The 12,986-nt window shown below is 37.5% G+C and overlaps 1 protein-coding gene across 3 annotated transcripts in view; it reads left to right on the top strand.

The window, feature by feature from the left end:
• The window catches only part of COLEC10 (collectin subfamily member 10), a 167,900-nt gene that overhangs the window by 123,938 nt on the left and 30,976 nt on the right, over positions 1 to 12,986 (top strand). Inside the window, exon 1 of one of the 3 annotated variants that reach the window (XM_004265365.4) lies at positions 7,799 to 8,041. The exons of the other annotated variants lie outside the window; for them this stretch is intronic. Within the exon in view, the coding sequence (XP_004265413.1) occupies positions 7,894 to 8,041 (148 nt within the window). The 5' untranslated portion in view covers positions 7,799 to 7,893. Of the gene's footprint in view, positions 1 to 7,798; positions 8,042 to 12,986 lie in introns of those variants that run through there. 3 annotated transcript variants of the gene reach the window in all.

Genomic DNA, 12,986 nt, shown 5'->3' on the forward strand with positions numbered 1-12,986 from the left:
AAGAAATTGCTGTGTATAATTAAACACAGAACAAAAATAATGAAAGTCAGGAGCTTGCCTTGAGCCACATTTTAACCAGAAGGTATTGATCCCTGAGTACGTAAATGGGGATACCCGTGCTCTTTAGTGTAATTAAGCTTATACTTAGATGTGTTTAAATAATAGAATTTAGTAATTTATATATATTAATATCTTTTCTTTTCTCTGGTTATTTTTTTTTTATTGATTGCTTTGATTGAAAAAGCCTCACATAAAGACACTCGTTAGGTGCACTGAATCAGTACATACTGACCTGGAAACAATCTTAAGATTGATGACTTACTGAATCTATAAGAACTGATTTCCAAAGTGGAGACAAAACCAAATTTTTCTAATTGATGATTTCCAGGCTTACAAACACTTCTTGAGAATTAAAACATTCCAAGAGTTTGGAATGTAATGTTGATGTTATTTTTTTTTTACAGTTTTATGAAGGTATAAATTATATACCATACAATTAACCAATTGTAAGTGAAGAGTTGGAATTTTTAGTGTATTTATATAGTTGTGCAGCCATCACTGTAAAACAAATTTATAACACAGCTATCACTTCGCGGAGTTCCACTGTGCCCATATGAAATCAATTCCTGCTTCCGCCCCCAGCATCAGGCAACTACTCATCTGCTTTCTATCTTGAGAGTCTTGCCTATCCTAGAAATTTCATATAAAAGGAATAATATAATACTTAGTCATTTTTGTCTGGTTTCCTCTACTTTGAATAATTTGGAGAGAAGCCATCATCTCTATTGTTCCATGTATCAGTAGTTTGTTCCTTATAGTATCGATCCATTGTATGGACACACTGCTTGATGGACAAAATCCATCCACTGCTTGATGGACATTTGTGTTGTTTCCAGTTTTTGACTATTATGAATAATACTGTTATGAAAATTCATGTACAAGAATTTGTGTGGACATATGTTGTAATTTCTCTTGGATAGCTCTCAAAGAGTTGAATTGATGGCTTATATTTCAAGTTTATATTTAACCTTTAAAGAAGCTGCCAAACTGTTTTCCAAAGTGACTGTTTACATCCTTACCAATAAAGAATGAGGGAGCCAGTGTATCACATCTTAGCCAACACTTAGTACTGTCACTTTTAAAAAAATTATTATGGCTAGTCTAATCTGTGTATAATGGTATCTCACTGGAATTTAATGAGTAATGGCATTGGGCTTCTTTCCATACATATATTAGCTATTTGTTGTCTGTGTAGAAATGTCTGTTCAGTTATTTAGCTCATGTTTTTTTATTTAATCGGTTGCATTTTATTACTCAGTTTTTTACAAGTCCTTTATGGAATATATGATTTGAAAATATTTTCTTCCAATCTGTGACTTGTCTATTTATTCTTAATGAGGTGTATGTGTGCTTAAGCACAAATGTTTTAAATTTGGAAGTAGTATAATTTATCAGTTTCTTTTATGGACTGTGGTTTTGGTGTAATATCTAAGAAATTTTTGCCTAACTCAAGGTCACAAAGTTCTTCTTTTATGTTTTCTTCTGTAAGTTTTATAGTTTTGTCTCTTATATTTCAGTTTTTTATCCATTTTGAGTTAATTTTTGAGTATGGTGTGAGATGTGGTTCTAAGTTCATTTCTTTTCATGTGGCAATTCAATTTTCCATGTGGCATCATTTGTTAAAAAGACTATCATTTTCCCCACTGAATTGCCTTGGTACCTTTGCCAACAATCAGTGTGAGGATTTATTTCCATTCGATTTTTTTAAAATGTGTTTTTATAAATATGAGGTTTAAAATGTAAAAATAAAATAATTTTGAGTGTTAGCATGTTGCTTTCTAAATATGTGTCATTTTAAAAGCCATTCTATTAATTTCCATTTTTCAAACTGCATGCAATTAAATTAACTTATGAGAGAGAACTTTAATCGAATAAGATGCTTATATGTGAATGGACAAAGATAAAACCAAGTCCAGAGTTGAGTTATATCACCTTGCTAGGAAATTCCTTCAGGAGATGAGGTTGTCATTTTGCTGTTATCCTGTTTTAACTAGTAGAACACTTCAGCCTTGGGATATGCTTGTTTCATATTCTGTTCGTCATTTCCCTCCAGATATCACCTAAGCTGGATGAATAATAATTAAAATGCACAAGAACAGATGTTATTCGGTCTCTGTCAGGCACTGAATAAATGTCTGATGTGTCATTCCTTCCCATTAACTGTGGATGAATATCACAAGAATGGTATCTTAGTTTCCTAGGGCTGCCATAACAAAATACCACAAATTCGGTGGCTTAAAATAACAGAAACTTATTAGCTCACAGTTCTGAAGGCCAGAAGTATGAAATCGAGGTGTTGGCAGGGGAGGGTGATTCCTTGCTTCTTCTAGTTTCTGGTTGCTCCAGGTGTGCCTTAGCTAAAGACTGCATAACCTCGACCTCAGCGTCTGTCCTCGCATGGCCTTCTCATTTTGTCCCTGTGTCTCTTTTGGGTGTCTCTTATAAGGACACTTGTCATTGGATTTAAGGACCACCCAGATAACCCAGATAATTCATCTTGAGATCCTTAGCTTAATTACATCTGCAAAGACCCTTTAGCCGAATAAGATCACATATACAGGTTCCGGGCATTGGAATATGGACGTATCTTTTATGGGGCCACCATTCAACCTATGAAAAAATGGGTAGAAGACTGGGGAAGGAGGCAGAATATCACTTGTTATTCACTTCAGTGGCATGTCATTTTTGGACAAGCACAAATCTCAAACCTGGGATTTCAATGCCTTGGGAAGTGGAAGATGAAAAATTCAGGAAAATGTGGAATCACAGAGACAATTTCATAAACAAGCCACTAATTCTTATCTTTTTAGATTTACTTCTTTTTTTGAGGTTTTTTTTTTAACATCTTTATTGGAGTATAATTGCTTTACAGTGTTGTGTTAGTTTCTGCTGTATAACAAAGTGAATCAGCTATACACATACGTATGTCCCTGTATCTCCTCCCTCTTGCGTCTCCCTCCCACCCTCCCTATCCCACCCCTCTAGGTGGTCACAAAGCACTGAGCTGATCTCCTTGTGCTTTGCGGCTGCTTCCCACTAGCTATCTATTTTACATTAACCTCTTCTAATTTTATACCAGCTGAAAACTTGATTGGCTTCTTGTTTATGTCAGAATTATGTTTTAAAGAGAAAGCATAGTTGACTTGTATTTCAACGTCTGACTTAATTTTCTAGATAACTGAGAGTTAAGTCTTTAAAGTTTCAGTAGAAATCTTTCTAGTGGGCGTTAGATATTTTTCACACACTAAAAAGGATACATTTAACATCATTTGACAACTTCCTTTCATTTACTCAATCTTCTCTTCCCTTTTAAAATTTATGTCATTCATTTATTCCATATTTACTGGGTTAAAAAGGAACTTGTACAAAGTTTTTAAACAATAGCAACAGGCTCACAACTTTCAACATTTCACAGACCAGTTTCCATTAATACTTTCTTTACAACATTTTTTTCTTCATTGACAAATTTCATAATAGATTATGCTAGATTCCACTGTCTCATTTACCACACCATTCGATTTTAACTGCACTCTGGTTTAAACACTGTTTAGAACCCTTAAGAAGAAATACAGTATATTCTTAGATGCTGAGAGTAAGTAAGCAGGAGAGATATGGGTCAATAAAGGTAAGTGATATTATTAGTTTTCATATTATTGTGACTGTTCAATAATGACTTTCCCAGTGGTTATGAGACTCCTTGTCACTCCTTTCCTCTCATCTTGATGAAATCTCTTCACTGAGTGATCTCTTTCATTCATAAGGTGGTATTTATAAATTATTGACTTATAAATCCCATGACATATTCTCAGCCTTCATCTTATGCTTCCATGCATTAATTGGAACCAATTATACATTTAGACTTTCTTGTTCTTTGGCTTCCATGACATTTTGCTCCCTCTGTGATCTGTTTGCTAGCCCTTCTTTTGCCTTTTGGCCCCTGAATATAGACTCTCTTGGTATTCATACTCTTGAACTTCTTTTCTCACTCAAAATTCCACTTTTATCTCTAACCTCCATACTTATGACTCTCAGATTGAAATCTCAAATTCTAGATTTCCCCCTAGAATCAAGACCCACATTCCAAAATGCCTGCCTGTAATCTCCATCCTGTTATTTCCCTGACCCTTAAAGTCACCCAGGCTCATTATTTTCCCTTCAAAATTATTTTTTTCCACAACCAGGGTTTCTTAGTGGCAATAGTGTTTTTCCTGTCACCCAGATTGAAACTGAAAAGTGTTTTTTAAGATCACATTTCTTGGTAAATCCTAGCTAAAAGTAGAGCAGTCCTCTCTAGTCTTTGAAAGTCCTCTACTTTGAATATCCACCTATTTAAAAGCTCCCATATTTATCAGTGAGGGAAAAAGGGAACTGTATTTCCAAGCCAGATAAGAAAAAAATTAATCCTGGAGATCATAGTCTCCATGAGAAAGGAAAGCACTATATGATTACAATATATGAGTTATTTTTTTTTTAATTTCTGTTTAGCTGTTGCTCTCAACATTCAGTGACTTACCAAGCCATATACATTTGTCTTCTTCAAGATCAAAAGGACTGGGAACACAGATTGAGCTCTAAAGATGTTTATCACAGAGTTATAATATTAGAAATTTTAAATTCCCAACACTAGAGCATTGATTGACTAAATCATGTTTTACATATAAAACATGTGACGCATAATCTGCACTAATTTAAATTTTGTTGTAACAGTCTATTCATTAATATAGAAAGATATTATATGCATCATTGAGTTTAAAAAAAATGTTGGAAAGAATGGGCATAGGACATCCAAGGAAAAATACTAAGGACTATTGCTTCAAACTGTTACCAGTGGATTTCTGCTTATAAATGTAAAGAATGTACGTTCATTGTGTGCCAGGCAATGCTTCAAAAAGAAATGAAAGAACTAAAATAGATTTAGAATAGTCTAAATAGCTTCAAGAACACCTATTTTCAAAGAATCATAGAATTCAGAAAGTACATTAAATATCAAGTCCAAACTCACTTTCTATGCCTTGTGGCAATTGAAGTTGAGTGATTTGCTCTATGTCATACAGTTGGTTATGACAAATGTGGAATTTGAGGCCTGTAACACCATCCTATTAATTCCCACCATTTTCCGATCACTGTTAACATGACAAATGCATCCACTTTTGACATTTTAAGCATGTGTGGAAATGAATGCACCTTTGAAGCTGGAGAATATTCACCTTTATGGAATCCAAAGAGCATTTTAAAGCAGGAATTTTTAGACATAATTTGTATTTGAATTTCTTTTGTCCCCTTTTCAATGGGGGACTATTAGTCAGGGTTCTCCAGAGAAACAGAACCAACAGGATATATCTCTTTCTCTATCACTATCTCTATCTCTATCTATCTGTATATATCTATTTCAGAAAGAGAAAGATTTATTATAAGGAACTGGCTTACATAATTATGGAGGATGAGAAGTCCCACAGTCTGCAAGCTGAAGGCCCAGGAAAGCTAGTGGCATAGCTTCAGTCCAATCCCAAAGACCTTGAGAATCAGGGGAGACAATGGTGTAAATCCCAGTCCCAGTACAAAGGCCTGAGAACGAGGATAGATGATGCTGTAAGTTCCGGTCCAAGTGCAGGAAAAAGCCAGTCCCAGTTCAAGTGCTCAGGCAGAGAGCAAGTTCTTTCTCTCTCTGTCTTTTTGTTGTACTCAGGCCCTCAGAGGATTGGATGAGGCCCATTCACTTTGGGGAGGCCAACCTGCTTCACTCAGTTTGCCAGTCCAAATGCTAATCTCATCTGGAAACATCCTCACAGACGTGCCCAGAAATAATGTATAGCCAAGTATCTGGCACCCACGATCCAGTCAAGTTGACTAGTAAAATCAACCATCACAGTGACCTTGGCAAAACTGCTTGACTTTTCTGAGCCTCAGGTACTTTGCCTGCAAAATGAGGGAATTACTATCTATTCCACAGGGCTATTTTAAGGTTTAAATAAAATAAACAAGTTAAGAGACCTATCCTTGTACATAATGACTGTTCAGTCAATGCCAGTTCCTTTCCCTCCCTTTCCCTGTATTGCTTATGAAAAGATCAGTTTAGTTATACTACAAGCCTGTTGTTATGGGTTGAATTGAGTCTCCCCAGGCAAAAATAATTACATGTTGAATTTCTAACCCCCAGTACCTCATAATGTAACTCTGTTTAGACACAGGGTTATTAAACAGGTAATCAAGTTAAAATGAGATCATTAAGGTGAATCCTAATCCATTGTAAATGGTATGTCTATAAAAAGGGAAACATTTGGACACAGAGACACACACACAGGGAGAACTCTACTTGAAGATTGGAGTTATGCTTTCACAAGCCGAGGCACTCAGAGGCTATGAGATGGGCCCGGAACAAATCCTTTCCTGGTGTCTTCAGAAGAGGCATGGCCTTGCCAATACCTTGATCTCAGATTTCTAGCCTCCAGAATAGTGAGACAACAAATTTTTGTTGTTTAAGCCACTTAGTTTGTGATACTTTGTTACAGTAGCCATAAGAAACAAATCTACCTGTATTTCTTAGATTGACCATAATTTGAAATGACATCTCTTAGGGATAATTCCTTATTAGTTCTTATCAGAATATGTAAGGTTCTTTTCCAATTTCAAAGAAACTAGGTCCAAAACCCCTTCTGGCCCAACTCTTAGTTAACATGCCTCTCCAAGAACGGAGAAGGTAAGAAATCTCCCTGCTATATGACCTGGTTCTAGTTTTTCAGAATCTTACTAAGTCTAGGCTACTCATACAGGTCATGGGGTTGATGGAACAGATAGGTAAGCTGACAGATAGATGGATAGATAGATAGATAGGTAGATAGATAGACAGATAACAGATAAATGTAGAAAGAGAGAGAAGGAGATCTCTATTTCTATCTCTGTATATATGGCTATATTTGTAGTTACATCATCTGTATCTATATCTGGTCTGCTTTTTAACAAATGTGATACCACAAGGTTTTTTCTCCCCATTTTATCAAAAACTTGCTGAAAACACCATTTTAATAAAATTGTCATGCCGTACTCTCATGCATTTGTACTTAACGATGACTTGCCAACCATTAACATATCATTAAGCAACTGATGTCCTTTCGCCTTTTGGCCACATCTTTTAAATAAGGCTTTACCCACATTTCAGAATATTTTTTTCAGACAGTGTACCAGAAGGCCAATTACTAGGGCAAAGGCCATAAACATTTTTAATATTCTTGATACTTTTTGCGAAATTGCTTTGCAGTGAAGTGGTGTTCCTTCCTTTGGGGTTCAATCCCAAGACAATTCTTTGTAGCAAGAGAAGAAAGAAATAAGGTCATGAAGATCAGTTGGGAGTATTAGTGTTCAACTGCTACCAGCAGCAAGTAATGAATATTTCCTTGTGAAAAAGCTCAATGCCATGCATAACGATTACATAATATGTAGGTAATTCAAGAAATCTCTGGCTCCATCTTTCTGGAACCCCAACATTTAAGTGCAATTTGGGTATTAAATTATCCATTCATGCACTGAGTTGAAGGTATCTCTGTCCCCTCTATTCTCTGAGATGTTTCTGCTGACCCGCACACTTGAGTGTTTAGTTCAGAGATAACTTTCAATAAACTGTTGTCACTTGAAAATAAACAGTCTGGACAATGTATGGTTCATTTGGAACACTGAGAAAATAAACAACCTAGGATATGCTTCCTTCCTGTTTTTACAGCCCTTTTTGGAATGTGTGTTCCAGATATTTCTCCTTCTTCCCCAAAGAAGAAGGTTTTATTTAAAATAAAGCTGTTTATTTGGCACTTCTGGGCGGCCCTTTTTTGAAGAGCCACAGCAATGGGTGGCTTCGGAGCCCATCTTCGAAGGAATCAGTTCATCCTTCTGTTGCTCTTTCTTTTGCAAATTCAGAGTCTGGGTCTGGACATTGATAGTCGTCCTACGACTGAAGTCTGTGCCACACACATAGTTTCACCAGGACCCAAAGGTGAGGAAAGAAAAATGAAACGCTCTTATCTAGTAAGTACGCTCTCTTACTTCATCTCTCAACCCCACTCTAGCCCCCAATGACTTTCTCTACTCCCTTCCTTAGAGTTCTCTCACTTTCCTTCTATTTTAGAAAAATCAATGTCTTGTTACTTATTTTAAGATCTCCCTTGGTGTTAGGTAAGAGAACCTGGGGAGGCGCTGGAAGGCTGGGGCAGGGCTGTGATGGAATTCACCCAGGGCAGGGGGAAGTTCCATCTTCCATGCTGCTCCAGGGGAGATACACAAGCAAGACATCAACCTTCCGGAATCCTTTCCTTTAGAGCATCCCTGTTCATGGGCTGTTTTTACTCCAACTGCTTCCTCAGACTGATTTTGGTAAAGCTACTAGACCAAAGCTCAGTAAAGTAAAAATGAATTCTTTCATGTATTTCATAAATTAAGGGGCTTCTGAAGAGGAAAATATTCATCAAGGATTGGAGGTAGCATAGAAATGAACATTTCTTTATTTGAAAGTGGAGTTTTAGGGCCAAGTGCCTTCAGCTGAAGGATGATAGAATATTGCAAACGTTGTTTTTCAAGTAGAGCCAAGGTCCAAATGCGCTTCCAGCAACTGGTTGGTAAAAAAATGCTGTTGTTTTCCCGGTTTCAGCTCTGACCCTTTTGTTCTGAAAGTGGTCACTGCAGCACAAATTGGTGCTCCCTCATTAGTAATTCATGCTATGTTTCTCCAGGCTAGATGGTGGAAGAATTGCATCCGCTTAAAATTTTAAGTAGAAAAAAAGGGTCTTTAAAAAAAAAAAGAAAAACATTGCCCCGTGCTTGTCAGTTATTTAAATGTGTATTGCTTAAAGTGCATTTTTCTTAATCAGTGAATTAATTTCCTCCTAAGATTGCAATCCAAGTTTTAACCTTTGATACCATAAAATAAATGCAGGGAAGAACGATGAGGCCTTGGGGCTTCCAAATAATTTCTTGGGTGAATAAATGAATAATGCGAGGGTAAATGTTCAGAAAACAAAGTTTCAATTAGAAATAAAGTACTTACTTAAAACCGTTACTGGACTTTTCATAGAATAGAGGAAACTTTGTATTATTCCTGGGGTTTCATGGGAAATGCTAAAAATTAAAATTAAAACTTTGTCCCTTCAAATGGGAGAACCCATTTTAGAATAGAACTGTTAAGCAGTTTTCCTTGCAGAGAAACTGCAACTTTCAAACTGGAAGAAGAATGGACAAAGAATTGTTAAAATAATGTCCAAAATATCGTCCAGTTCAACAATTCTATTCATTCCAACTCAGCCAGCATATATTGAATACCTGTTAAGTGCTAAGCACTATTTTAGGCACAAGCGATGCATTAAATGATATATATTAGTGTCATGAGCAATGGGGACGTAAATAATTTAGGAGGGAGAGCAGAGGGCAATTAATATTTGCTGGATACCAGCGTGGGGTCCACCATGAGTCTTCCAACCCTCATTTTTTAACGTAACACAAAACTTCTCCCTTCCCGTTAGAAACGCTAAGGTTTCAAATAATGGAAACCTCTTTAACTCTCTGCCTGAGCCTGTGTAGAAATTATGAGATGATTACAAGCAAAAATATGACAGAATGAAGAAGCAAGTGCTCCTGGGGAAGAAAGACTTGGGAAGAAGCCCTCTAGAACTCCGGGTTTCAGAGCTAAGTTATGGACTTGGTATGATTTCTTCTTCCCCTAGAACCTGGGGACTTGGCATCAAATGGGTTCTCAGTGGCTTTTTTATTAAAAAGATTCCAAGATTCTGGAACGTACTGAATACCAGCTAAGTCCCAGGCATCATGTGGGATTCTAAAGGTTTAAAGCTAAGGAAGAACTTGTCTTAGAACTTGTACCTACATTGAAAGCTGGTGTTAGAGTGCAAACTCTTGGGGTCAGTTAACTCATTTTTAATTTGCAAATTGCCTGTATGTGTACCACATGCATAACATCAAAAACCTATTCATCACTGCCCTTCCTCTGCTCTATGTCCTGTGCTAGACATTGTGGATACACCAAAACACAAGGCATGTTTTTTTTGTCTTCTCTCAAGATATAAACTGCCGTCTACTCTACTTCATCCTGTCATGAACACGGTGACGGTCCTCCCCACCCGTGAATAAGGCAGATTTGTATATTTATCTCTACAAAATGACAAAAAAAAAAAAAAAAAACTTGATGGCTAAGCAAACATTTTAAAGAACTGGATTATTGCTTTTGTTTAATATATTTTTTTAAGAGCAAGCTGGTCTGTATTTTTCTCCCTGGCTAATCATCTCAATACCATAGTCATCAGCACTGTGCGCAGACACTTCCAGATACTCTGAGAAACAAACAATAAAAGGAGTTTTCCCTAAATTCATTTGGGAGACTTGGAATTTAATAAAAATATATAGAGTTGCAAATGGAAAACCATTAATGCTACTCTGTCATATAATATATTGTCTAAGTCAGACACACCATTTTTTACTGCACTACTTCCCATGCTTGACTTAGTGGGAAAAAAAGACATTGGATTGAATCTGCTTGATCTTCAGGATGGTATTACAGCTGTTTATGCTTGAGTTTCTTTATTTGCAAAATGAGCTTCATCACAGACCTCTTTTAAGAATAACATCGGATAATCAAAGTGAACTTTAAGCTGTGTAGACAGTATGAATAGATACTTAACATTCTATTTATCTTTCCTCTCCTTTCTATTTGTCTAAGTCTGTTGAGTAGTCATTTTGAGAATGAGTATTGCTCTAGTTATAAAAAATTCTTCGTTGAAAGCCATGTTTCTTTTTCTTTCTATGCCTTAAACTTATTATTTTATGCTGCTTAGTAGGAAAATGTTCCCTTCTTTTTTCCCCCACGTTGGTGGTTTCCTTAAACAATTTGTGTGAAATTCTGACCTCTAGTGGTTTTACTTGAAAACTGCAATGACAAGAAATTTTAACAAGAACTGTTAAAAAGAAATGTAAAACCAATAAGAAATATTTGGGTGATTTCCAAGGAACTTTCAAATACATTATCTTGTTTAAGTTTCACAATTTTTCAACGTGGTGGCAATTACTTTAACCTTAAAGATAAGGAAACAGTCTCTATGAGGCCAAGTGGAGGTCCCAAGGTCTTCCACGTAGATGTTGCACAGTCATGCAATTTGAACTTGACCCCTGGCCTTCTGGCTCTGTGTCCACTGTCATTCCATGACATCTACTAGAGTCTATTAGAATCATGTTTGAAAATACAGCCCACTGACCCCTTTTTGATAAATGGGTAGGACTCTGCCTCAGAACATGGAATTTATGCAAGCTCACAGCCCAACATTGTACTGGACCCTAAAACATGCTGAAAGTGATGACGTGCCTCCTCTTTGATAATGAACTCCATCACTTCATTCGTTTGTTTGGAAATTAATGATAATTCACCCTATTGCTTATTTTGGGTTTTGATTTAGGAGGTTTTTCTTTCAATGAAATTTGGGTGTATGTCTATGTATGTGGTCTTAAAGCTCCTTTGCGATCCATCTGGCTTCTCCCAACTTCTCCCACCTCAAACTACTTGTCCACTTGTAGTTTGCTTCAGGCATCCTTGCTTTGTCTCCCATTCCCGACCCAGGATTTTTGCACTTGATGTTCCCTCTGTCTGACCCAAACTTGCCCCAGATCTTCCCAAGGAGAGTTCCTTCTTCTCATTCTGGTTTTAGCTCAAATGCCATTTGCACAGTGGGGCCCTGCCTGACGACCCCCTTCACTCTCTGTCATAGTTCCCAAGACATTTTGTTGTTATTTTCACAGACTTAGTACTAAATGAAAATCCCTTGTGTTTTTATATATCTACAGTCAGTCCTAGAATACAAGCTTCATGAAAGCGGGGACCCTGTTCATCTTGCTGAGTGTGTTTTCCTGCTGTCTAGAAGAGTTCCTGACACATAGAGATTGCTCAATAAATACTTTTGATGAAGTAAACAAACCCAAATTTTCCAAGATCCCCTGACCTTTCCTTGAAAATACTTTCCAAGGATGTCTTGCAGTTCCCCAAAATGTGTTGCAGTGCTTCCAAGAAAACAACTGGTCTTGGGAGACACTGTCATTGTACCACTTCAGTGGTCAAAGAACTTTCCCACCAGTGGCCACTGGTTTTCTGTAAGCACAGCTGTACCACCACTTCCCTGGTGCCCCTGTCTCAACCTGGCCTGGCCACTAACTCAGTGCCACTTCACTCAGTAAGGAAGGCTTTCCTTTGCTTCTGAGGGCACTGCAACTCCTACAAGTAACCATCTTGACTCCACGCAACTGGCCTGTGATGAACTCATGGGGCCAAGAAAGGCTCTCTCCCCTTCAGCATGACTCTAATGACCACCTCAATCATGGTGGTGGCAGCAGTAATACTAACACACATTGAATAGATGCCATTGACCCGGTACTGCGTGAGTGCTATCCAGCCATTTTTAAGTTGAACTATCTCAATAGACTTTGAGAAAGAAGACATTTTAATTCTCATCTGACAGATGAGGAAACCGAGGTTCAGAACTATTAAGTCACTAGCCTAAGGCCACACAGCTGGAAGGTGGCGGGTTGGAACCTGATTCAATTCTAGTTGGACTTCATGCTCCATTCAGAATGCTAAACCGTCTAATCAGCTGGAGGGAGCCCTAAGCAGTGTTGACTGCATCACAGGATTGTACAGGGCAGGATGAAACCGCTACTTTAGTTTTTGCTTAAAGCTCCTATTGGTCCCTATGGCCCACATCTGAGTGCCAGACGCTACGAGGTACATGTGGCTTTGCCAGGACATAAACCTCTGTCTTATGGGACAGTTTCTTTCCCAGAAAACCCCTTACCTCTAGGAAATGGACTTCAATCTGGCCAGTATTTTTGCTGAACATGGCTCTGGATCCCAGCAATTGACACACTTGAGTTATTTCCCAGAAGTGTTCTCAAGC

This window comes from Orcinus orca, chromosome 17 (assembly GCF_937001465.1).
Source record: "Orcinus orca chromosome 17, mOrcOrc1.1, whole genome shotgun sequence".
Taxonomy (NCBI): Eukaryota; Metazoa; Chordata; class Mammalia; order Artiodactyla; family Delphinidae; genus Orcinus; species Orcinus orca.